General features: G+C 38.9%; 2 protein-coding genes across 2 annotated transcripts in view; both read right to left on the bottom strand.

The window, feature by feature from the left end:
- The window catches only part of Spta1 (spectrin alpha, erythrocytic 1), a 69,627-nt gene extending 61,917 nt beyond the window's left edge, over positions 1–7,710 (bottom strand). The window contains exons 1-5 of the mRNA XM_051148368.1: positions 7,687–7,710; positions 6,150–6,386; positions 4,684–4,809; positions 1,656–1,796; positions 779–925 (exon numbers count right to left, since the gene is read on the bottom strand). Of these exons, the coding sequence (XP_051004325.1) occupies positions 779–925; positions 1,656–1,796; positions 4,684–4,809; positions 6,150–6,386; positions 7,687–7,710 (675 nt within the window). The remainder of the gene's footprint in view (positions 1–778; positions 926–1,655; positions 1,797–4,683; positions 4,810–6,149; positions 6,387–7,686) is intronic.
- Positions 7,711–20,851: 13,141 nt separating this feature from the next.
- Positions 20,852–21,817, bottom strand: LOC127191151 (olfactory receptor 6K2-like). The gene has a single exon (XM_051148367.1). It carries the CDS (start codon positions 21,815–21,817, stop codon positions 20,852–20,854), a length of 966 nt encoding a protein of 321 aa, XP_051004324.1.
- Between the last annotated feature and the right edge of the window lie 2,905 nt (positions 21,818–24,722).

The raw sequence follows: 24,722 nt of genomic DNA, 5'->3' as shown, positions 1-24,722 counted from the left end.
TGTTTTTTTTTTAAAGAAAGTAATAAATAAATGGGAAACTTTTACTTCAAGAAAAAATGGTAAAAAGAAAATTAATATAAGAACTGCTGAACAAATTGCCTTGAGAAAATTGGCAAACAGTTATTTTTTTATTCTTTTTCTAGTTTCTGTTCATCCTGAATCCTTACTGCTACTAACACAGCGGTTAATAGGTTCACTGTAGCGTGGTGAGCATCATGAAACCTAAATACAGTGCACAAAAGAGGCAACTGCTAGACTTTATGTGTTTCATGTGCATATACAATATTACATATACCTGTATCTGTGCATAAATATTATATAAGTCTGATTACACACACCCACAGTCCCACACACATATACGATCAAATGTGCCAATTTTCTCTTCTATATTAGGGCTCTTCAGTTTACACTGCATCTTTGTTAACTCAGACATTGCAAATGTATACAGAAAATGCTTTAAATAAATGAGATGATGCATAAATTGCCGCTGCTATTTGTGGATTTAGTTTCCTCTGCCTCTCTGTCTCTTTCTCTTAAACACATACACATGCATGCATGCACATGTTGCCATTTCCATGGAGCAGAGAGGGAAGGATGGAACCAAAGGAGAGAAAAAACAAAACAAAACCCTGCTCTTTGCATGCTGCTTCCTGGATGTGTATCCCTCCACTTTCTTACAGTGTCACATTCCCCTCATATCCTGCCTACTAGTGGCCAGGAAGGAGTTCTGTAGGATCAGCATGCTTTCCCTGGCATGCCTCTTTTGTTTCCACCATACCTGGGCACACTCATTAGCATACTCGTTCACTCTGTCCACTCTTCCCTTCCGTGCTGTCAGTTCTTCCTGAAATTCTTCAAACTTCTTATGCAGGATTTCAGTTCGCTCCCAGTCATCACCCAGCTCCACTAATGTCACGATAGCTTCCTGAAGTCATGGAAAAGTTCACAGAAACACAGGTAAAATATTAGAACTCTTTTGCAAGTCAAAAGATCCCAAGTCCCTGTTTAATTCTTAGGATAACATATATGGGGACGCTTCCTGAGAAAAGCTAGAGGCAGTAGTGTGTATTGGGAAGGCACCATGGTCTGGGGGTCAGTGTCTTTTGGGATAAACCTTTGAGGAGATGAAGGATATTGTTGGCAGAGCCTCTGAAGTTCATTCTATGTATTAGAAGGGAACCAGTCTTCCTACTCTGCCTCCTTTAGAACAAAGCATCTGCAAAAAGCCCCGCCTGAGGTCTTGTGTGTGTTTAGAACTTCAGCCCCAACTGTGGGACTACACTTGAAATATTTAGAGAAATTTTGAAAAGCTACAGTTGTAGGTACTGAGAAACAAGAGTTGAAAATTATTTCAGACAAGACCCAGAGTGTAAGGAAACACAGCATAGGATGAGAAGGATCATATTTAAAGTGAGGTGTTGGTCTTTTTTTTTTTTTTTGCCATAATCACAGCCATCGATTTAGGCTTATTCTGTATATAACATCAATCTTCTGAATACTTCCAAATCTTTGCCACAATTTACCTTTTCCCCAAAGAATGAAGTTTAGGGACAGACTCCTCAACTACTCAAGCCACTGGAAAGAGCTGTAGAAAGCTACCATGGATCACTTGGGACAGAGGCACCAGTGCACCCACAGCCATGCAATGCCTGTACCTTTTCTTTGACCCACTCCAAGATGTCTTCACACTCTTGACAGTATTGATAGAACTTCAGCGCCCGCAGCAGCACATCAGTTTTCTCTTGGGTCAACTCCCACAGCAGATCCCACAGGCGGCGAAGTTCCATCAGATGGGTCTTTAAAGGAGAGAGACAGAATGGCTTGGCTAGCAAATAGTTCAATGAGTAAAATCATTTGCCTTCCAAACTTGACAGCCCGAGTTTGATCCCTGAAAACTATGGCAGAAGGAGAAAACCCTCTGACCTCTATAAACGCATTATGTTACAGACCATAAGGACATAAACACACACACACACACACACACACACACACACACACACACACACACACACACACACACACACACACGGGTGCGCGCGCTCAGAAAATGCACATATGCAATGATAGTAAAATATAATTTTAAAAAATTGGCGAAAACTATAAAACTGGAGTAGGTGTAGAATTAGAAACATGTACAGAAAAATAACAGGATTAAAGATCTCTCCTCCCAAGGACACCACAAGAAAACCCACCAAGTCCAATAGGGACTCACAGAGACTGAACTGGCAGCCAGGGAACATTCATGGGATGGACATAGGCCTTCTGCCCATGTACAATAGTTGAGCAGCTTGGTCTTCATGTGGGACTCCCAACAGGGGGAGCAGAGGTCTTCTCTGAGTCTGTTGCCTACCTCTGCTCCCCCTACTGGACTGCCTTGTCCAGCCGGAAGAGGAGAACATATGCCTAGTTTTACTTCAACTTGATATGCTAAGGCCAGATGACACCCACGGAAGGCCTTCCCTTTTTAAAGAAAAAGTGAGGAGCAGTGGATGGGGAGAAGTGTGGGGAAGGACAGGGAAGAGAAGAAGGAGGCGAGCCTGCGGTCAAGATGTAAAGTAAGTAAATAAATGAGTTAATAAAAAAAATCTCTCCTCCTATTCATTTCTGTACCAGTTGCTCAACAAATATCTAATGAGAAAGATAAATATATGTGTATATATACATATATATGAAAATAGTTACTAAGTCAAATCAAATACTGTCTTCCATGAGAAAAAAATTGTTAAAATGTCTTGACATTTTAAAGAATTGAAAATTACAAGCTATTAGATGGCAAAAGGGGAAACCATGACACTGGGGGAAATTGGCATAGAGAGTGTTCATCTTGACTGAGCCTTACGGACAGAAGATTCCTGATGGGTAGATGATAAGCAGAGAGTGTTCTAATTATAGCATATGGCCCAGCAATTTTGCTGAATAATTGGGAAGTAATTTCATTAAATGGAAGAATATTTTGGTACTATATAGTTAGACCACATGTTGAGGAATTTGAATGACAGATTAGGTCGGACATTGTCTTCCACCAATTGTGCGAACCTGGTTAGCATTTGCCATCCTTTTAAGAATCTTGTATCTTTGACCTTTGCTCAGGGTAGTATATGGAACACACTTCTCTGAGCCCTGCTGTGGTGTCCAGCATAACCTCAGTGGTGGTAACTGAGAGTTGTGTTAAATACTTTTCACACATTTTTGTCTTGTTTTACATTACAGGTTTTATAAAACAACATCTCACTTTGTAGCTGTGGTAGTTTGAATAAAAATGGCTCCGATGGATTTATGTGTTTGAATGCTTGGCCCACATTGAGTGACACTAGTAGGAGGTATAGCCTAGTTGGAGTAGGTATAGCCTTGTTTGGGGAAGTGTGTCACTGTGGGGACAGGCTTTCAGGTCTATGTTCAAGCTACACCCAGTGTGGCTCACTGTTTTCCCTCTGATGCCTGTGGATCAAGATGTAGAATTCTTGGCTCCTCCAGCACCATGTCTGCTTGGATGCGGCCATGCCTCCGGCTGTGATGATAATGGACTCAACCTCTGAATTGTAAGCCAGCCCCAATTAAATGTTTCCTTTATAAGATTTGCCATGGTTATGGTGTCTCTTTCCAGCAATAAAACCCAAACTAAGACCCTAGTCCAGACTATACTTGAACTAACCAGTCTTCTGTCTCCATCTCTCACTCTGGAATTGTAGGCATACACCACCATATCCAGCTTTAAATATTTTAATTAATATAAGAATTTACACAGAGCACTATAATATAAAAGTTCTTTCTCTTTTAAACAAATGAAAAAGACTTGAGACTTTCCTTTTTAGTACGTTTTCCTAATCAGACTATTTTTCTAATTAAAAAAAAAAAATCTCTTTTCTGATCTTATTTTCCTAACATCAATATGACATAGAATGTTTATGCTGTATATAGAAAGACAAGCTCAACTGTAAGTCATGTAATATAAATTGTGTTTGTAATTTAAAAATATATAACCTAAATTTTTACTCATACAAAAGGAGGAATTTATAAATTAGTCAGAAAGTAGCTGTGACATTAAGAATAGGTACACAGTGGTATGTGATTGTGGAGATGAAATGACTGTGATCTTTAAGTCTAGACATCCAAGGAAGGTTTTCTGAAGTTGTTAGATTTTAGGATATTTTCTTTTTTGTGATAGAAAAGAATGTATGGGAAAGTATGCTTTCAGATATGGGGAGTATTGTGTAAAAAAAAATTAAAACTCTTCAATAGCAAAGGGGGAAAGTTGAATTCAGAATTAGTAATTAATACAAGATTCTTTGGGAAGGTTATTTTTATTTATTTATGTATTTATTTATTTATTTATATATATATTTTTTATTAATTTATTCTTGTTACATCTCAATGTTTATCCCATCCTTTGTATCCTCCCATTTGGGATGGTTATTTTATCTGAGAAACCCGGGGTAGGCTGAGGTGAGCTTGATCTTGACGTAAGGAGAAGTGTAATGACTGCCCAGTGGTATTTCCATACCATAGTTCTCCACCTATGAAACACAAGGCTGCTCTGCCATTTTGCCTGCCTCAGTTTCAATAAGGAGCAAGAGCTTTGAGTCCGTGTTCTAAGGCAGCTACATCACAGTTTACCTGGCATTGTCCACTGAAATCCTGACAACACAGTCAGCAACCAGAATTGAGACCCTGCCATCCATTTACCTTGGTGGCTTCATAGGCAAAATGATCTTCTGCAAATCGAGCTTCCCTGATTTCTTCCAGCTCAGGAAGCACCCTTGACTTGGCTTGCACCTCTGCGACAAAGGCTTCGTGCTTCTGATATTTCACCTGCAGTTTAGAAATCAGAGTTTACAAGTAAGGAAGTGCAGTCTTAGGGAAACACCAAGGATTCCTTTTGTTCCTCCTCTCAATCATAAGCAGACTCCCTACCCCACTGCTTTCACTCAATGATTTTTCCCTTGGCCACGGCAGAAACAATCAGGTCCTGAAAGAAATCAAGTGGTTACTCAAAGCAGAACAAAGGAACACAGTTCCTGGAGTCAAGGGCCACCCAGTCAGTCTGTTCCCTTGTCCCTTCCTTTGGGAAATTATCAATAAACTAATATTCTACTCATGGCTCCGCAGACTTTTAGGTGAATAAAACCACATAATGTATGGTGCCTTTTTCCTTCCAAAGGGCTAATGTCATGTTTGCTTGTAAGCAATGTAGGGAGAAAAGTGAAATTATTTGCTAAAAGTTACAATGCTCTTACCATATATGAATTAATCTGTTGTACACATACATTGCACAGACCTTGCTCCACTGCTCTTTGCTTAACATCGATCACTCCTTATGACACTTCTATGTAATATGCAACAGATAGATGCAGACCTTCTTGTCCTTTTATCTGAACTTAACAATAGCTATAAATAACAATTTTGAGAAAAGATAGAAAAATTTCCACTGCTGAAGACAATGAACAGCAGCTGCTTTAGAAGCACTGATACATTTTACTATTTTAAAATAAATTGTTGCATGACTAATGCCACAATATTGAAAGCAGAGAGTATGTCAAAAGTTTCTTGAAGCTGGGTGTGGTGGTGCATATCTTTAATCCCAGCACTTGGGAGGCAGAGGCAGGCAGATCGCTGTGAGTTTGAGGCCAGCCTGGTTTACAATGGGAGTCCAGGACAGCCAAGGCCACACAGAGAGACTCTGTCTTGAAAAAGTTTAAAAAAAAAAAGGTTCTTGAGCTTACAGTCACTATTTTGTCTAATAAGCTATTGTAAAATGATACCATGGATGACTTTTCTTTGCAGGTAGATTCTGAAAGTTAAGAGACAGAGGCATAGATCATTCAGAGGTACAACTTTTGCCTCTAATAAATAATCTAATCTTTCTATGACATCTGCATACTTAATTTAAGAATGTGAACTCAGAATGAGACTTCAGTATGATGCACTATAACTCTGTATTATCAACAACTGTCAGTTTTTTTCTTTTCTCTAATCTGATCTTTCTAACATTATAAAGGAAGACCAACTTTAGCCTTCATCTCTGGCTTCCTTCTGTACATAGAATCAAGCAGTGCTTGCACCCACCCCTCAGCATTAACATAAAGAAAAACCCATTTTATTCTCTGGAGAACTTGGGACCAGCTCTGGGCACATCCTTGGCATGGAGTTACCTGTATATTTGTGGGGTCATAGGTCTTCTCCTTTGCAATCTCCAGCTTCTCCATGATCCACTTCTCCAGGTCATCTGCATCTCTCCTGAAAACTTGATAGTGGTAAGACTCCTCAAGCTTCTGACCTCGCTCAGCAACGCGCTGCTTGAACCTCTGGTACTGATCTAATACCTCCTGTCGTCTGTGCTGGATTTCTTCTGCTGTCTCCAAAACCTTTGGTCCACTGCTTTCCACAGCCTAGAGATTAAAAAGTGTCTTCTTTGAAATATTATTCCGTTTCCCAAAATATGCATGAACGTGGGTATTATGTCAATTAAAATTATCAGAAAAAATAAACAATGCCTCTAACTGTTGCTAGTTTTTATATTTAGAATACAATCATTCTTGTATCTCCCAAGGCATTCACCCACATTGAATCTATGTTTACACATTGTTAAACCTGTTAATTCGTACTGCTGGTGGATGCTGTAATATAACTGTGTAATTTTTAAGTATAAATAGCTGTTGTTTAGATTAATAGTTCTCAATCATCCAAATATTCTATAGAAAGAACAAATTTGGGCTGCTGAATCAATATCACAGAAGTTCAGATAGACAATAAAGAAATGCTAATTTATGCCCTACAAAGGCAAAACATTAGTAAGTGATGATCATACTGTAAATTTAAGGAGTAGTCAGGGATGATTTGCAGTTTAATGAATCTCTCTGTCTCTCTGTCTCTCTGCCTGCCTGCCTGCCTGTCTGTCTCTGTCTCTGTCTCTGTCTCGCTCTGTCTCTCTGTCTCTCTGTCTGTCTCTCTCTCTCTCTCTGTCTCACACACACACACACACACACACACACACACACACACACACACACTCACCCTTGAGTACTTTTCTTCTTACTTAAAAGTCCAGATCATGTATTATGTACTTTTCTTATTTGATATACAAAAGTATCTAAATTCAACCTATCTTCTTGTCACAAATTGTAAATAATTAATGTTTCAATAATTGGTTTTTGAAATATAAAATATTGTATTACTAGCCAACACAAAATTATTCTTTAACTTGAAGAAATCCAGATTGTGTGTAAAAATATGCAGAAATTTTTCTATAGAGTCATTTCTGTATAGTACTGCTTTCTTTGTTTCCTATATCCAAAATATGTAATTATAGTTTATATTTTAATATTTCTTTATTTTTCTAAATTAATTTTTTATCAACTGTTATTACTGAGATGACTACAAAATTAAGTCATTCCACAGAAACACAAAGTTTTAAAGATATGGTTTGGTTTTAGATTACCTAGTGGTTTTCTAGTTGATGTATCTGAGTTTAGTAAGCAATTTTTGAATTATTATATTTATTATGTTATTATATAGATATAAAGTTCTAGGTTATTTTTAGAAGTGAAACATTCACAACATAATTAAAATCAAACTTCCCTACTGCTGAAGTCAAATAAGTATAATTTTAATGACTGTTTAGATAGAGTAGAAGACTCAGAGGAGACAGCTTTCCCAAAAGCATTGAGGATGAGAACTCATGGTACTTACAGTTTCCTTTGGAGGGTTCTCCATCTTTTCCCAGATCCTAAAACTTCATGAGATGAAATGTAACTAAGAGAGAAAAGTTGTTTTTTTTTTTAATGTCTAGTCCACTTCAAATAGGAATATCAGAAATGTGAACGTGGCAAAGACCAAGAGATAAAAAGCTTTAGAATCCCGCCAAGCATAGACAATCAGCATTATCTGCAGGGGACATATTCAGTTGAGGCAGTGGCTGACTTCCAGGGACAGGTGACTCAGCAGGTTTGGAGGCTGAGGCTCTCAGGACCTCAATAGGAAGTCTAAGAAGAAAAGAAAACAGTTTTCAGACGCAAAAATATAGAGGAAAACCAGTGACAGGTGAAAGGCAAGTGGTCATGTTGGGTTGTATTCTCTTCAGTCCTAACTCTTCTGAGCTTAGAAAACATATCAATCAGGAAGGAATTCCAGGCTGCCCTTTCTACACTGGAGAGCCGAGAGAATCCAGGCAGGGCATGGCTTTCTGCTTCTGATCTCTTTCTAGGACATACAACTAGATTTCTTTGACAAGACCCAACTTCAGGTAATAACATGTCTTTTAGTCAATAACTTATTTGGAATTTTGCTCCACGGTCTTTCTGAAAATTGGGAGATTTTATTTATGACTTCATAGAACAGATCCTTAAAAATATGGTCTAGCTGTACTCATCATCATTTGAGTAGAAGGAACAGAACGGTAAGATGTATGGATGTGCTTATTTTAAAGTTATTGGAACAATAATTATCATTTGGAAATGTATGTAAATTATTCACAGTATGTTTAACCATTCCTAATATATGAGACAGAAACCACATTATCTCACATATATCTAAGGAGACAGATCTTCCTTTCCAAGGTTTGTTCTTTTGGGTTACTTTACTAAAGAAAAAATAAGAAAGAAAAATATAGGCATTCAGTGTTTAATACCTTCTCCCAAAGCACCAGTGCTGGCCAGCCCCACCTGTATCCTTTTGCTCCTGTTGCTCATGTTTTTGTTCCTGTATCCCAGAAGTCATGTCAAGACCTATGCCATGCCATGAAGCTTTCTCCCTGGGTTTCTGCTAACAGAAGACACTTTTGTTTCATGACTCCCAGTCCTGTCCATAGGGCCACTATACGTGTGTGTGTGTGTGTGTGTGTGTGTGTGTGTGTGTGTGTGAGAGAGAGAGAGAGAGAGAGAGAGAGAGAGAGAGAGAGAGAGAGAGGGAGACAGAGAGAGGGAGAGACAGAGAGACAGAGACAGACAGAGAGAATGAGAGAGAGAGACAGAGAGAGAGAGGGAGAGAGAGGGAGAGACAGAAAGACAGAGAGAAGCGAAGACAAGGCGAAGAGGGACAGAGGAGAGAGAGAAGAGGAGAGAGACAGAGAGACACAAGACAGAGAGAGAGACAGAACAGAGAGAGAGAGAGAAGAGAGACAGAGAGAGAGAGAGAGAGAGAGAGAGAGAGAGAGAGAGAGAGAGAGAGAGAGAGAGAGAGAGAGAGAGGATGACCCCAGAAAGTAGAAAACAGAATCATCAATGTTGAGAAGACTGACTAAAAACAAAGGGGAGCAGAATGATGTCTTGCCAGTCATATTGGTGTGATCTTGACTCATTATTTTCATATGTCAAAGCCATAAATACAAGATGAAACTTAGTAGCACCCCATCTATATATTATATTTCCATACATTTAGATTGTTACTTGCAGAATGCTTAAAAATTAATATGAATTAATCACACCAATATATTTCTTAGATATTTATCACATCTCTTGGATAAAAAGAAAATATTTTCCTTTCCTCATTTCAGCTCTTGGTGGAGGTTTCTCAGCACATATTATACAGCACATTTACCTAACCGGTGCCTTTGTCTTTCATATCAATTTTTATTTGAATATATTAAAACTATATAACACCCCTAGAAGAAAATATGCAGTGGCTTCATGAAACTGGTCTAGGTAATGACTACTTGAGCCTGAAAGACTACTTGAGCTATACAAGACAAGTGCTACGTTAAGTTGAAATTCTTCTGAACAGTGAAGAAAATATTCAACAAAATCCCAGAGGACCCTATACAAAAAAAGGAAATAAATTCAGATATACTTGAAAAATCTTAGCATCTCATCGTCATAACCGCCCAGACACAATGAACAATAATAACACAGCCTTAGACAAAGAACCACAGACAACTACAGAATGCTCAGCGTAGAAGAATAGTCCTTCCCAGAGAAAAACACACCAGTTGTTTATCCAATGCCAGTATGCCAGCCAAGAAAACATACTCACAAGTACCATTATACCTCCTGAGCAGGTTATATTTAGGTATAAAAATGTATATAATATATGCATGTAACAACAATTAGTGAGAAGAAAAACTATGCATTTGAAGACAAGCAATCAGTGATACATGGGATGGTTTGGAGGGAGGAAAGGGAAGGGAGAAATGTTGTAATTACGATCTCAAAATTCATAAAGATCTTTTAATACGAGCGCTTGGCAGATCTCATAGAAAGAAAACACAGTCAAAAGCTGTTTAGTGAGTGAGGTGCATAAAGGAATATTAATCTGTTAATTAAAATCCAGAATTGATCACGTATAGATCGGTTAATGAGAAGGCACAGGGAGGGAATTATTTAATTAAAAGTAGTAATTACAGTAATGAACACATATCCAAATGTAATTACAGGAAAATAGCCTTAGAAGACCTGAAATGACAAGACTCAAAGTCCAACATTGACTACAAAAGCGGTTTTAAATTTTACATGACCTTGTTTACTGTTCAGACTCAATTTTTTTTTTTTTAATCAAACCTTAGGGAAATTAAGGAATGAATGGTTTTTTCAAGAGGAGTTTTTGTGCATGGGTGGGGTGATTTGGAGGGCTGTCATTCTGGGCCTTGGCTATCAGCTCCGCGCAGATCTAGATTCAGACAGCAGTAATCAGCCCTGAGCAGCTTGCTTCAGGCACGCTCAGATGTCAGGACAAAGTGAGCTGTTTTATGTCCTATCTTGGGCTCAGGAGATGCAAGTGCTTCACAGGCAACATGTTAGCTCCCATACTGTAAACTTTGGAGTCAACTTTTCTCTATAGATTCAGCAGTAAAATCAAATACATTACATTTAATACAAAACTGACATTTCTTGTGTACAACAGAATTTATCATTAATCCAGTCTCCAAAAATCTTACATTATTTTGCAGGAGATATTTCATATTTAAAGTTTTCTTCATTTCTGACTACTGAATGGGTCAAGATAGCGGGAGATTTTGTTCAAAAAATGAAAAAGATATTTGCCAAGCTGGTCCGGAACTCTTGTCCATCCTGCCTTGGCTTTCTTTTCCTTCTTTTTCTTTTTAAATTAATTGCTTTGGCTATCTAACTGCTGGGATTACAGGAAAGCCTCACCACATAAGCAAAGAAGGCCCTGTTTCAACTCTTAACAACTGAAGATCTCTGAAGTTATTTACTTCTTAACTCTAGTTAAGTATTCATATCTTATTTTTGTTTTTTTCTTTCCTGCTTAATCATATGGTTCCTTCAGCATTAATAAAACCTATGAATCATATTTCTCTATACAATACACTACATATTTGTCATCAGAAGACAGCTTAGGACAGTGGAATATTGCACTGGATAGGAATCTCCATTACCTGGTACCAATGCTCAGATCTACCTCCGAAGGATAAGAGGGCTATTTGTAATTTACTTAATTGATTAAGTGTGCCGGGGGTAACAATGACTATCTACCTACTAATAAATGGGTGTATGGCACAATTTAAAAGTGTAAAGTTGCGTCCTGCTAGGAGGACTAGCAGTTTTATTTGGATGTGAGCAATATCAGTTGTATATTCTGACTGTGCCAAATCACAGTCTTCACTCTGAATCATTAAGTTCAAAAACTGGAATGTACAAGGAAACTCTTTGATAGAGGATAATTTCCATTAAGAATGATTCCCATTCTATCAGTAGCAAATTCTTATGTCAAACTCCCTACTGCCCTCATAGACTAAAGGTTAACCTGGATGACAGCTGTAGAAAGATCAGTCTTCAGAAGCTGTGTAAGACCATCATGTTTTGTGACATGGTCCCATTTAGGGAAGTCAAAGAACTCAAGTAGAAAAAAATTACTTCTAATCCAAGCAGAGATGAGTAGGAAATAGTCAAGCGCTGGAACTAAACAGATCACTTCCTTCAGATACTCAACTCAATATGAGGTCTAATTACTGTATTTAAGAGATACGAATGAAAGTCACAGTAATACTTTTAAGCCCATGCCAACAATAGAATTGAATTGGGTTATCAGCTTGTGGCTTTACTTTACTATTGAAATTTTCTATCTGCAAATAGATTTTCCTTTTGCTTTGCCCCCTGATTCCCCCGACTCCATTCTAGATGTGAGAATACTCCGAAGCTTTATTCTGCTATAACTTCAAGAGATAAAGGTTGCCCCTCATTATTCACTCGCTCTTCCAATAAACCATCATTCACTGTTTTGGTAGATAATACATTCTCTCAGACATTGTGGGTATGGAGACAAATTGAAACAGATATCGACTTTAAAAATCACCTTGTTAATCAGAAGACATACAGGCCAGGTAAATAATCATATAGGAGAATGATATCACGCTAAGTAGAGGTTTAGGCAACGTGCAATATAGAAAGAGAAAGGTAAGCTTACTTCTGTTTCAGTGTGTAGGTTAGGATAAAAGATGCCAAAGAAGAAATAGTTTCAAAGTTAACCAGTTAGGCAGAGTTATGGTTTATCCCCCCTTTTGTGCATCTGTGGCTAGCCACCCTCTGAAAACATTTACTGTTAGTACCCATTGTATGAGCTGCTAAGCTCCACTGACCGTCTATGTACACAACCGACTGAGCTATAACAAATGCTGAAAACATAATTGTAGATATTTCCCACATGCATTTGTGTCATGGCTTGCATGCTTTTAAAAAGTGTTTTTGTTTGTTTGTTTGTTTGTTTTACTTTTATTGAATGTCTATGATTTACACATCATGCACCAAAATCCCTTTCCTCCCCCCAGTAAAATAAAACAGACAAAAAAAAAAAAAATCTTGTCACAGAAGCTGTAGTGTATCATGTATTATAGCCTTTTGTCCACATATGTTTACTTTCAAATATTCATTGCTATGAGTCATGGGTCTGGTTCGAGGCCTACACTGTCAATACTGGATCCTCGCTGGGAGTGCTGTCGGATATCCTGTTGTTGCTGTGTGTCAAGGAGATTCTTAACCTTTGAATCTGCAGGTCCGCCCTTTTATGTGTCCCAGCAGGTCATACATGGGGTAGACATTGGGGTGAGGTTCATTCAGAGCCCTGGATCAGGGCCCACTCCCTTGTCCTCAGGGCAGGGCCTGCTTTCCCAATCCCATGTCATCATGGCAGGGCCAGCTCTCCTGCTCATGTGTCCTCAGGGCAGGGCTGGCTCTCCTGCTCCCATGTCCTCAGGGATTAAAAGTGGCTTTTTTTGCATAGTTTTCTTTCTTTTCTTTTTCGAGTAGAGATAGTTTAGTTGAAGAATGCAGTAAACACTGCAAGCAGCAAGTTGACAGTTGTGTCTCAGAAAAAAAAAATTTAGCAGTGTAGGCACATCAGGACCAGATTCTCAAATAATACTCAGAAAAGAGCAAAGTGGGAGGCTAAGGTTTAAAGGGGCTTTTTTTTTTTTTTTTGTCTGCCAGCAGAGTGATGCTTAGGATCAATGCAGAGATCCATACTGTGATAGCTGAATTTGACTGTCAGCATTATTCAATCTGAGTGGCTCTGTGAAGGTATCTCCTAGGAGGATTAATTGGAAGAAGGAGTAGGGGAAGACTGTCCCCAGAGTGCCTTGTTTAGCTGTTAAGAGTACATATTGCTCTTGCTGAGTAGCAGAGCCTCCTGGTGGCTGCCAAGATATAATAAATTCTGAGGGAAAAGCTGGCTTGATTTTTGCCTTCCTGTTTTCCATCCTTGCTGGTGAGTATATCTAGACTGAAGCTGCTCCTGCCAGCCTTTGTTGACATAAAAACTAAGCTTGTCTGCTTTTCAATATGGACTGAAGATGAGCAGTGCTCCAAGGGTTGTTCATGTCTTCATTGTCAGAGACTGATGAGGCATTCAACCTTGTAGACTAAGTAGCTACCAGGGTCTTAGCCTCTTCAGTGTACAGACAACTAGTTTTAGTTTATCCTGCCCGTAGCATGGAAGCCAATGTTATACAGTCCCTTCATAGTATATAGTAATTGTCAGTTTTATTCCTCTAGAGAACACACACACACACACACACACACACACACACACACACACACACACATACACACCAAAGTCACAAGCTTTGTAGTTGTGATGATCTCCACAATATGTACAATATCCAAACTTTGATCAATGTCATCACAATACTGCCCATACACATCAGATTCTTATTGAGATCAATGCCACAGAAGATATTCTGAATTTGACCTGAGCCATAAAATGATAGTGCAATCATAGAGTGATGGGCAGTCGTAACGAGTAGTCAGCTGAGTGTAGAGCTGGGACAAGACTGCTGAGTCTTAGGGAAAGTTACATGCATTCAGTTGTGGTTCCATGGTCTACCTCTTCCCATGGGTGCCCAGGCACTACTGCAAACTGGCCTGGAAAGAATGAAGTGGAACTCTGAATGAGTGGGTCTGCAGGATTCTAGTCTGGACAGACCCACTTGGACAGCTAGTTTTAGTTAACTGTTCAATTTACTAATTTCTTAAATTACTTTTTCTTGTTCAAAAGTTGTTGAGCACTCACTATGTTCCATCTGCTGTGTTATGTCAAAATGAGAATGATCATTAAAGAAAACATAATTCTCCCAAATCCATTAATTGCTGGAGTTTCCTTCCCATACATTCCACACTGTTCACCTTGAACAATTAATTAACCTTTCAACAAAAAGCACACTTCTATAATTAGCAGGACCCTTTTTTCTGACATTTCTTTTCTGTTGAGAAATAATTCACATCCTCACCTTCTTATTTCTGTAACAGTGCCCTTGCTCAGAAAGTTAGTAAAATAAGACAAAACTATGAATTAACTCCTTGTGCTATGAACCAAATTTGTGTGCCCTTCTTTAAATCAAATCTGTGAGCTAACCGTACACTAATAACTAATATAATATACAACCTATTACAGCCTGTGAATATGTTATTTAAAAAATCTAGGACTCAGGAGATGGTTTTGGCAGGGAAGAACCCCAAGTGCAGGTCTGGTTCACAGCCCTACACGAGGCAGGTGGAACTGCTTGTAACTACAGTGCTGTGGAATGTGGTACCCAATTCTGACATTCTTGGGAACTTACCCTCAAGTGATGTACATACACACACACACACACATAGACACACACACGCTCACACTCAAGCACACACATACAATTAAAAACATGTTACAATTTGAGGAAACATACAAGGTAGACATCTGTAATCTGGAAAGAGAGCCATCACCAAGAAGTAAATCCCTCCTAACCTTGATCTTACACTCTCTAACCTCTAGAACTATGAGAAAACAAATGTGTGTTCCTTCACCTACCCTCATCCTCAAAGAAGAATAATCTCCCCTTCCTCAGAAGCTTTCTACAATAAATACCTCCTTAGTCTGGAGTGGGGTTTGGAGATATCTGTCCAATTTGTGCAGCCATCATGGCTGTCTTGGTCGTGTGAAGGTCTTATACAAGTACAAACAGTTGCTGCAAATCCATGAGTGTGATGGCCATTTCACTGCCAGAAGGCAAATTTTCATAGTATCTCTCATTATCTGTCTCCTACATTCTTTCCTCATACTTGTAATTGGTGGGGTGGGAGCTAATATAAATGATCTATTTTGGTCCTTTAAAAAAATTCTTAGTGCCGGGCAGTGGTGCATGACTTTAATCCCACCACTCACGAGGCAGAGGCAGGTGGAACACTGTGAGTTTGAGGCCAGCCTGGTCTACAAAGTGAGTCTAGGACAGCCACGGCTACACAGAGAAACCCTGTCTCGAAAAACAGAAACAAACAAAAAATAAATAAATACTTAGCATTTTGACCACTTAGGTATCTCTCTACTGTCTGCTGCCTGTGCGACCAGAGCCTTATCTGACCAAGGTTGACCATATGCCCAAATGGACTCTGTCACACTCAAGAGATACCTGCCCACCCATGTCAATTGCTCCTCTGTTCCCAGTAGCCAGGAAATGGAAAGAGCTAAAATTTTTTATCAACTGGTGAATAGATAAGGACAATGTGACACCTTTCCATATTTAAATATTAACTTAATATTTAATTAAAGTATATTAATTAATATCTTACAGTATTTAAACACAGATCTTAACATTTAAATAGCACCTTAATATAGCTGTTAAGAAAAGGAAATTATGAAAGCTATGAGTAAATAGTTGGAGGAAGAAACAGTTACTTCCTGTGAGCTAACTCATACTCAGAATAATAAACATAATGCTCATGGTTTCTCCTTTTTGTAAGTATTAGTTTTGAATCTTAAGACGTGTGTGTTCCATATGGAATACCAACTGAAGCTGGAATGCTAGTGAAGGCCCATAGAAAGGAGGGGAGAAAGAACGCTGTTGTATAAAGAGGTAAAGGGGAGTTTTTATAAAGTAGGAAGGGTTAATCATGGTGGGGAAGAACAGTGTAGAGGAGGGATTCAGAGGGGAAAACTAACACTGAAACTGTTTGAAGAGTCATATGGAAACTTAACGACTGTAGACGTTTCCAAAAATACATAGGTACACATATATAAAAATCAGGCCTTGAGAACTTAAAAACCATACCGTTTCTATTTCATTTCATCTTCTTTGCTTCATGCTTGTGGTCTAAGATATGGAGTCTCAGCTACGACTCCAGGCACAATGTTTGCCACTTAGTGCCTTTGCACCTCCATCATGGACTCTAACCCTCCAGAACTGCAAACCATAAGCTCTTTCTTCTCTGAGTTGCTTTGGTCATGGTGTGTCATCACAGCAATAGAAATATAAAATATACAATATTGTTGTGATATCCAGACATCCAGGCCTCTGTTTCATTAATATAGCCATAGGAGAATTTAGAGGGTAAAACCATTCTTAGGTGTATTTTGTAAGCAGTTAAGTACTGTGCCGTAACATTGATAATATTAATGATTGGAATTTATTGCCCCACCATGCTTTTCCTCAAATAAGGGAGGAGTAAGGGATAAATGTTTTGAATATTTCATGGACAGCTAGCTTGAGAAGCTATATTCCATGTACAATGAATACTGCATCCAGAATATCCATTTTAGAAGACTCTATGCCAGTCATGACCTCCCTCTATAAACTGTACTTAATACATTAATACATAGGTCTTAGAAAGAATTACTGAAATAAAGATAAGCCTCTGAAAGCCCAGGTGACTCTAAAGCTATTATCACTCAAGGAAAATACCTCCTTAGTAACTCAGTAAGAAGTCAGTGAAGTATGTCGGCTTTATTTAAAGGGTATGATTGGTTCCTCTGCAGGGGCTGTGACTATGGAACTAGAAGCCTTGTTGATTGATACAAATACAATTTGCTATATAACCAGGCCTTCCAGTTCACTCCTTAGTGTTGATGTTGTGAGATTCTGCTTAGTAGAAGACATTTTCCCTGCTTTGGTGTGATCTGTGTAATTGGTAGAACATGCTAAACTGGTAACACGAAGAGGAGGCGGTGGTATCAGCAATAATAGCCCCTGAGAATTAGCAATAGTGGCAGTTAAAAGGCATTGGAAGAGTTCCAGCAAATGGGAATAGAAACATCAGGGAGCGGAAGAAGACAAGAACAGGCAGAAGCAAAGAGTGTGAGAGGCAGAAGGCTGTAAAGTGCTGAAGATGAGAGACTGCAGGTGCTGGTCCCCAGAAGAGTTCAGAATGCCCAGAGATATACCAACCCTCATGAGCAGGACATCTTGATACTCAATACCTTAAAATCATAATGGGAACCCAGGAGCAGAGGGTTTTGACATGTAGAATTCAAAGTGCATTTCACTGGCCATCACCAACCACTAATGACCTCTGTGTCACTGTTCAATGAGTGAATGGCACTGGAAGTCAAGAACCAGTGCAGTTAGCCTCTGACTTGAATAGAAAGAGTTATAAATTTCTCAACTGTGAAGCTTGAACTACAAGCTTCTAGTTGTTCGGACCCTGGGCCATAAGTCTCTGGGGTTGGGAGTCTGGGCTGTGCATCCCTGAATATGCCTCTGGAAACTATGCCTTGACTATTTGTGATTCCCATCATGAGAGAGCAAATAGAATCTCAGGCAACTGACTAAGATCCTAGGCCATATCGTACCTCCCTACTTGCTCAAAGCAACAGTATTAAAAAATACTTCATGGTGGTTAAAACAAAGCTTTTGGAGAAGGTTAAATTTGAGTTTGAATTATAGATTAGCTTTTTGTAAAATAAATATACTTAGACAAGTCCTTTAAGCCAATTTACTCTCTTTTTTAAAAAAGATTTATTTATTTATTATTATGTATACAGTGCTCTGCTTGCATGTACTCCTGCAAGCCAGAAGAGGGCACCATATCACATTACAGATGGTTATGAGCCACCATGTGGTTGCTGGGAATTGAACTCAGGACCTTTGGAAGAGCAGGCGGCGCTCTTAACCACTGAGCCATCTCTCCAGCCCCCAATTTACTCTCTTTTATAACTAGAGTGATAAAAGTGAATATTGCAAATTACCCTTAAAAACAAAATATATAGGAGACAGTTAGTAGTGTCTTGATATTGATTGTACAATAAGCAGAAAATTGCATTGTTAGCCTCAAAAGTGCAAACGCAAGAATGGATTTATATTGCTATTTTACTTTTACAACAGCATTGCGTTAACAAATTCAGTGAAATATTTGTTAAACATGTGTGTTTAAAGTCAACAGATAATAATGTGTTAGGAGTTCCCATTATCTCCCAGTCAGAAAGCATGTGTCTTAAATTTTGTGTACTCTGAAGGTTTTATTTCCAATGTACACACACACACACACACACACACACACACACACACACACACACACACTTGTTAGTGAAAGTGCTAAAATAATATGTAGCGATCATGTTTGACTGTGGAAGTTCTTATATAGGGTGACAAACTGGTAAGAACTAAGCTTTAAGAAATGAGCCATTCTGCAGGGAGTAGGGGGCTTGGCTTCAGTGTAGGAAAGTGTAGAGAAAGGAATTAGCTAAATTAATTTCTACAGGCATTGGCTGTGTCTAGAAAATAGTTACAGAACACACAATTTAAACAGGTAGGGGTCAGAAAAGGAAATAGAATAATCTGTTCATACAGTAGTTACTCATAGTATTGCTTTTATAACGATACTGAAAGAGAGAGAGAGAGAGAGAGAGAGAGAGAGAGAGAGAGAAAGAGAGAGAGAGAGAGGGAATTGTATTTGTTAAGTATTTAAGGAACATTAAAAATATATCATTTTCCTGCAAATTTTGTGAAATTACAAATTTCAAGAAAATGAGCAGATGTGGAATATATAATATTAAGCGAGATTACAGATTCTCAGAAAGAGAAATAGTCACATGGCCTGACACTGTTGCTTGAATCCTTTTGTCATTTTTTTCCCTTCCCAAAATAAAGTACCCTGTAGTCTTGCTTTTACTTCTTGTCCCCACCGCATATGGCTTTTCCAGTTTTCCTTCTTTTCTTCAGTCAGGCTCAGCATTCAAAGGCATTGGCTGTTGAAATGTAAGACTTTCCTTTTTACTTCTGTCTTTCCATAGAATTTAGGAATAAAGGTTAGAGGTTATATTAGTACAAAAGGGAGGAAAATAGGCTGACGACTACAAGGTTTGTGTTCATGAAGGTAGAAGGGGGAATATTTTGTCAACATCCTCAGAGTAATGAGCTTTATTCCATCCAAACGGAAGTGTGTGTCCTGGAGGAAATTACTCCTCATGAAACATGTATGACAAGACATGTCAATCAAGGAAACTCATGACACTGTGCTGTGAAGAATATGGAATCTTTAGAGCCAAGGGAAGGAGCAGCTTGAATATAATTTCTGTTCATTATATTGGTCTGTTAGCTGCAAGAACCAATACTTATTGTGTTGATGCTGGTTTATTAATTCAATAGGCATTTACAGAACTAATATCCATTGCTTGATATGCATGACACACAGGGGTACACTGAAAAAAAAGTTGTATTTTAATTTATAATCAAAAAGGATCATTTGTCGTATGACTTAGCTTTAGTGAACATTAAACAAAACCCAAATGCTCAATTTGCAGGATAGGGTTATTTTCCAATTTTTTACACAATGACAGGATAGAGGGAGTATGGTCTTATGAAGACTCTAATTTAATGTAGTTTCAACAAGCATTATCTATGTAGTCCTGGCTGTCTTGGACCTCTCTAAGTAGAGCAGGGTAGCCTCAACCTCACATTGACGTTCTTGGCTCTGCTCCTCAAGTTCTGGGATTGAACACGTACACTGCCACACTAACCTTGTTCTTATTCTTCTCTGCCGTTTATTATTTGTACTGAGTGAGGATTGACCCCAGGGACTCGTGCATGCTCCACCAGCACTCCATCAATTGAGTTTCATTCCAAATCTTCAAATAACTGTTTAGGCTCTGTTAAAATTAAAGTGTTTATCAAGCTAGCCTCAGCAAAATGAAATTACTGCATATAACTTGAGTGACATAATATTCAATTGATGAAGTTATATGCCAAAATATGATGGACTGGAAAAAGATTTTTTTAAAGGTATCAAGTTTAGAGACTGGGGAGATGGGTCAGTTGGTACAATGCTTATCATTAAGCAAAAGCTGGGCACAGCACCTGGGATGGAGAGGTGATAGATCCTTGGTCTTGCTGGCCAGCCAGCCCTGCCGGTGAATAAACTCCTGACTCAGTGAGATACACTGTCTCAAAAAAATTAAGGTGGAGAAGTAATTGTGAAGGATATTATTACTTCAGTTGAAATGTCTAATTCTGGTCTCGTCACACATGAACCCTTTTATTTTCCATGCAGGTACACATATGCATGAACACACGCTAATATAAATAATAAGTCTAATTTACTTATTTGTAGATTATATGTATCAGGGACATTTAGAAAATAAGTTTTAGTAAAAAGGCTCACAAAAAGTTTTCTAAGAGGTGAGAAAACAATAGAGCCAACAATATACTCCCAAAGGAGAGATGTTATGTGGGGTTCCTGCCCTTGTGAATTAGGATGCTAGCTTGACCTATGTGCTTTTTAATGGCCTCTTTTATCTCTTTATTCCTCAGGCTATAGATAATGGGATTGAAGAAGGGCGATAGAACTGCAAAGGCCAGAGCAATGGCAGTGTCCCAGAACAAGGAGTAGGTCGCAGAGAAGCGAAGGTACATGAGAGCCACGCTGCCAAAGAAGAGCAAAAAGACGGTAAGGTGTGAGACACACGTGGAAAACGCTTTGCGGCGGCCTTCGGCGGAACGGATGCGCAGAATCACAGCCACAATACCAACATAGGACATGAAAATGAGCATCACTGCTGTAATTATCTCCACAGCATGGACAATATCGACCACTTGAATCATGACGATGGTGTGGGTATCTGTGCAGGCCAGGCGCAGCACGGGGAGGAAGTCACAGAAGATGTGCTCGAGGCGATTAGAACCGCAGAAAGGCAAGGTGGAGATCCAGGCAATCTCAGGGAGGGGCGTGAGAAAGCCGCAAACACAGCAGCCTAGGGTCAGCTGGGCACACAGCCTGGGGGTCATGATGGTGGGGTAATGAAGAGGGCTGCAGATGGCCAGGTAGCGATCAAAGGCCATAGCTGTCAGGAGACAAACCTCACTGATGCCCGTGGAATGGAAGAAATACATCTGCAGGACACAGCCATTCAAGGTAATACTCCTTTGTTTGCTAAGCAGGCTAGAGAGCATCTTTGGGATGGTGGCTGTGGTGTACCAAACCTCCAGAAAGGAAAGGGCACTGATAAAGAAGTACATGGGTGTGTGGAGGTGCACATTCAGCCGGACCACTGTGATGATAATCAGGTTTCCAACAACAATGAAAACATAGATGAAGAGAAGTGGGATGAAGCACATGACAGAATCTCCCCAGGAGCAAGGGAAAGCAGAAAAAATGAACACCTGAGCAGTGGTCCAATTGGAGAACTCCATCCCTGAACGAGACTAAGAGAGTCAACAACTCCTAGTGCACGCCAGCATTTCAGAAAATGTCTACAATAGTTCTGAGGGGAAAACACACTTAGCAAAAGCCAGCCTTTCTAAAGACACCAGTACTGTGGATTTAGATGAAGAGAAATGAATAATAAAATGGTATGCCTCCAGTGCTGGCTTTCAGTTAAATTTGTCATAAAAGGAAAAACACTCAGCAAGTACAGCCCATATTTAGACCTAGCAATTCTTTTTATTTTTTATTTTTGTTTTTCATTTATTTATTTTGGTTTTGGTTTTTCAAGACAGGCTTTCTCTGTGTAGCCTTGGCTGGACTCAACCCACTCTGTAGGCCAGGCTGGCCTTGAACTCACAGATATCCATCTGTCTCTACTTCCTGAATCCTGGGGTTAAAGGCATGAGCCACCACTGCAAAGCTGAGACCTAGTAATTCTTAAGTCCTGGCATGAACCAGAATCAGTAAGTGCTCTGTGAAAGCTCAGATTTCCAGTGATGTTTCTGAAAGTTTTGTTCCAGAGGTCTGAGGTAAAGCCTAAAGATTTACAGGCAATATTTATCCCATCGGTCAGAAAAATAGCATTTTAAAACCATCATGTTTAGACATCTGGAGGAGGACCTGAAGAAATAGGAATAAAATGATGTTCATTCCTAAGTTCCAGCCTTACTAATTGGATTTTCCAACAAAATTCTTTATTTCATCTCAATATATCTAACTTTTGGCAAATGATCTGAAATGTTTTTTAATTGAAAATAGATTTTTTTCCATACAGTATACACTGAGTGTGTTTTTTTCTTCCCCCTGCTCTTCCCAGTTCCTCCCTGTCTCTCATCCCATTCAGATCTACACTCTGTCTCTTGATAGAAAACAAACGGCCATCTAAGGGGTAATAATAAGCTATCCTGGGGAATTTCTACCCACCCTCTTCACTTTCTTCTAATTAGCTCACCACCTCTGCATGCGTATATGCTTAAGATGATTCGAGGATAAATTTAAATAGTGTTTTTTTTTTTTTTTTCCTTCACTGCTGTTTGTTCTTTAAAGGATGTACCACTCACTCTTCTTCCTCTTATGTAAAAGAGACTTGAAGGTGTTTTGGGCCAGAACAAAATGGCACAGTTTGTGAAAATTGCATATGTTAAGCTGTAAGTGTAGGTTTGCCCGTATAATTTTGTGGAGCAGCTCAGTGGAAAGGGAGAGATATAGAGTGACTCTAATCATAACACAGCAGTATACAGGGCAACGTCCTGTTAATTTACTCTCTCTCTCTCTCTCTCTCTCTCTCTCTCTCTCTCTCTCTCTCTCTCTCTCAGTGATTTGTTTTACCCCTACTGATTTTATTTATTTATTTATTTATTTTAGTATCAAATATATTCACTTGGGGGACAATGCATCTCTATTCAAACCATTTATATAAAGGTTTTCCTACCGGCCTGGACAATTTTTCTCTCTAGTCTCCCAATCTCTTTAAGTCAATTATGTACCTTCATCTTTCCCTAGTCACTGCCACTCACCTCCAAAGCCCAGGAGCTCAGCTCTGCCTGTTGAGACCATCCTACTTCGGTTTCCCTCTGAGACATCCCATTTCTCATCACTCAAGTTTATGGATAACTCAAAATTCTGGTCTCGTTTTAATTATTCTCATCTCTGTTCCTTTCCACACGGCGGAGTCATTCTATTTCAACATTCATTTTACTCTGGATTCCCGGTTTCCCTTGGCCTTTGTTCCTTTTAATTGATGATACGCTATAAATCCCTGTTCTGAATCTTGTCCCCGCATTGACTCTCCCCTCAGAAGCTTTACCTTCGCCCAGCTTTTAAGTTCCACCTGCTGCGTCATAAGACCATCCCTCTTGAAAAATCATACGCTGAGTTTCTAACCCTCAGGACCTCAGAACCTGACTGCATTTTCACACAGACCGTCTAAAGAATTATTTGAGATAAAATAAGGCCTCTAGAGTTGACCCTATTCCGCACCGACTGGTGTTTCTCTAAGACAAACTTTAAACATTGTCAGGGCCAAGGCGAAGGAAGACTCGGGAAAAGATGGACATTTATTAATCAAGCTGGCTGGCCTCAGAAGAAAGCAGCCATGTCAAAACCTTGAATTAAGCCTTCTAGTTCTCAGAATAATGGGAAGTTGAATTTCTTTTTGAAGACACTCCCTAACAAGCTGGCACATGACCATAGTATCAGCATTTAACAGTTTCTTTGCTGATTTTTATTCCCATATATCACAGCCGTACTCAGGACTATCTTTCCATTAGTTCCTAAACTAATGGAAAGTTATGGTTCATTTACTTTTTCTGATTGTATTTATTTATTTATTTATTTTATTTTCACCATATTGATTATGTAACCAAGTCCCACCAAACTCATCTTGTTTGCTTAATTGTGTCATTTTCCTTTAAGTCTGTAGTGAACATACTTGTTACTCTGTAAAAATAAAAGTTGCCTTATCTCCTATTGCTATGGTAACCAGCTACTTACCCACTCAGTTTAGAAAAGGGATTGTTCTTCTACTCATGTAACTTATCCTTTCTAGTTTTTAAACATCTGTAAGAGGCATCTCTCTGTTTAGAAATATCCTGTTTCTTATTTTCTTTCAACCTCTGCTTCTTCGTTTTCTAACCAAGTTCATGTTTTCTTGTAGCTTTTGCATCTCTGCTTACTCTATAACTTGTGACATATGCATATGATATGGTAGGAGAATATGGTTTATTCTCTTATATCTACTATTATCTATCTATCTATCTATGTATCTATCATTTATATCTATCTATCATTTATCTCTATCTATCTATCTATCTATCTATCTATCTATCTATCTATCTACCTACCTATCTATCTATCTGCTTATACATGCATGCTCATTATTTAAAATCTTTC

The sequence above is a fragment of the Acomys russatus genome, chromosome 6, assembly GCF_903995435.1.
Source record: "Acomys russatus chromosome 6, mAcoRus1.1, whole genome shotgun sequence".
NCBI lineage: Eukaryota > Metazoa > Chordata > Mammalia > Rodentia > Muridae > Acomys > Acomys russatus.
This window is presented reverse-complemented; position numbering and strand designations above follow the sequence as displayed.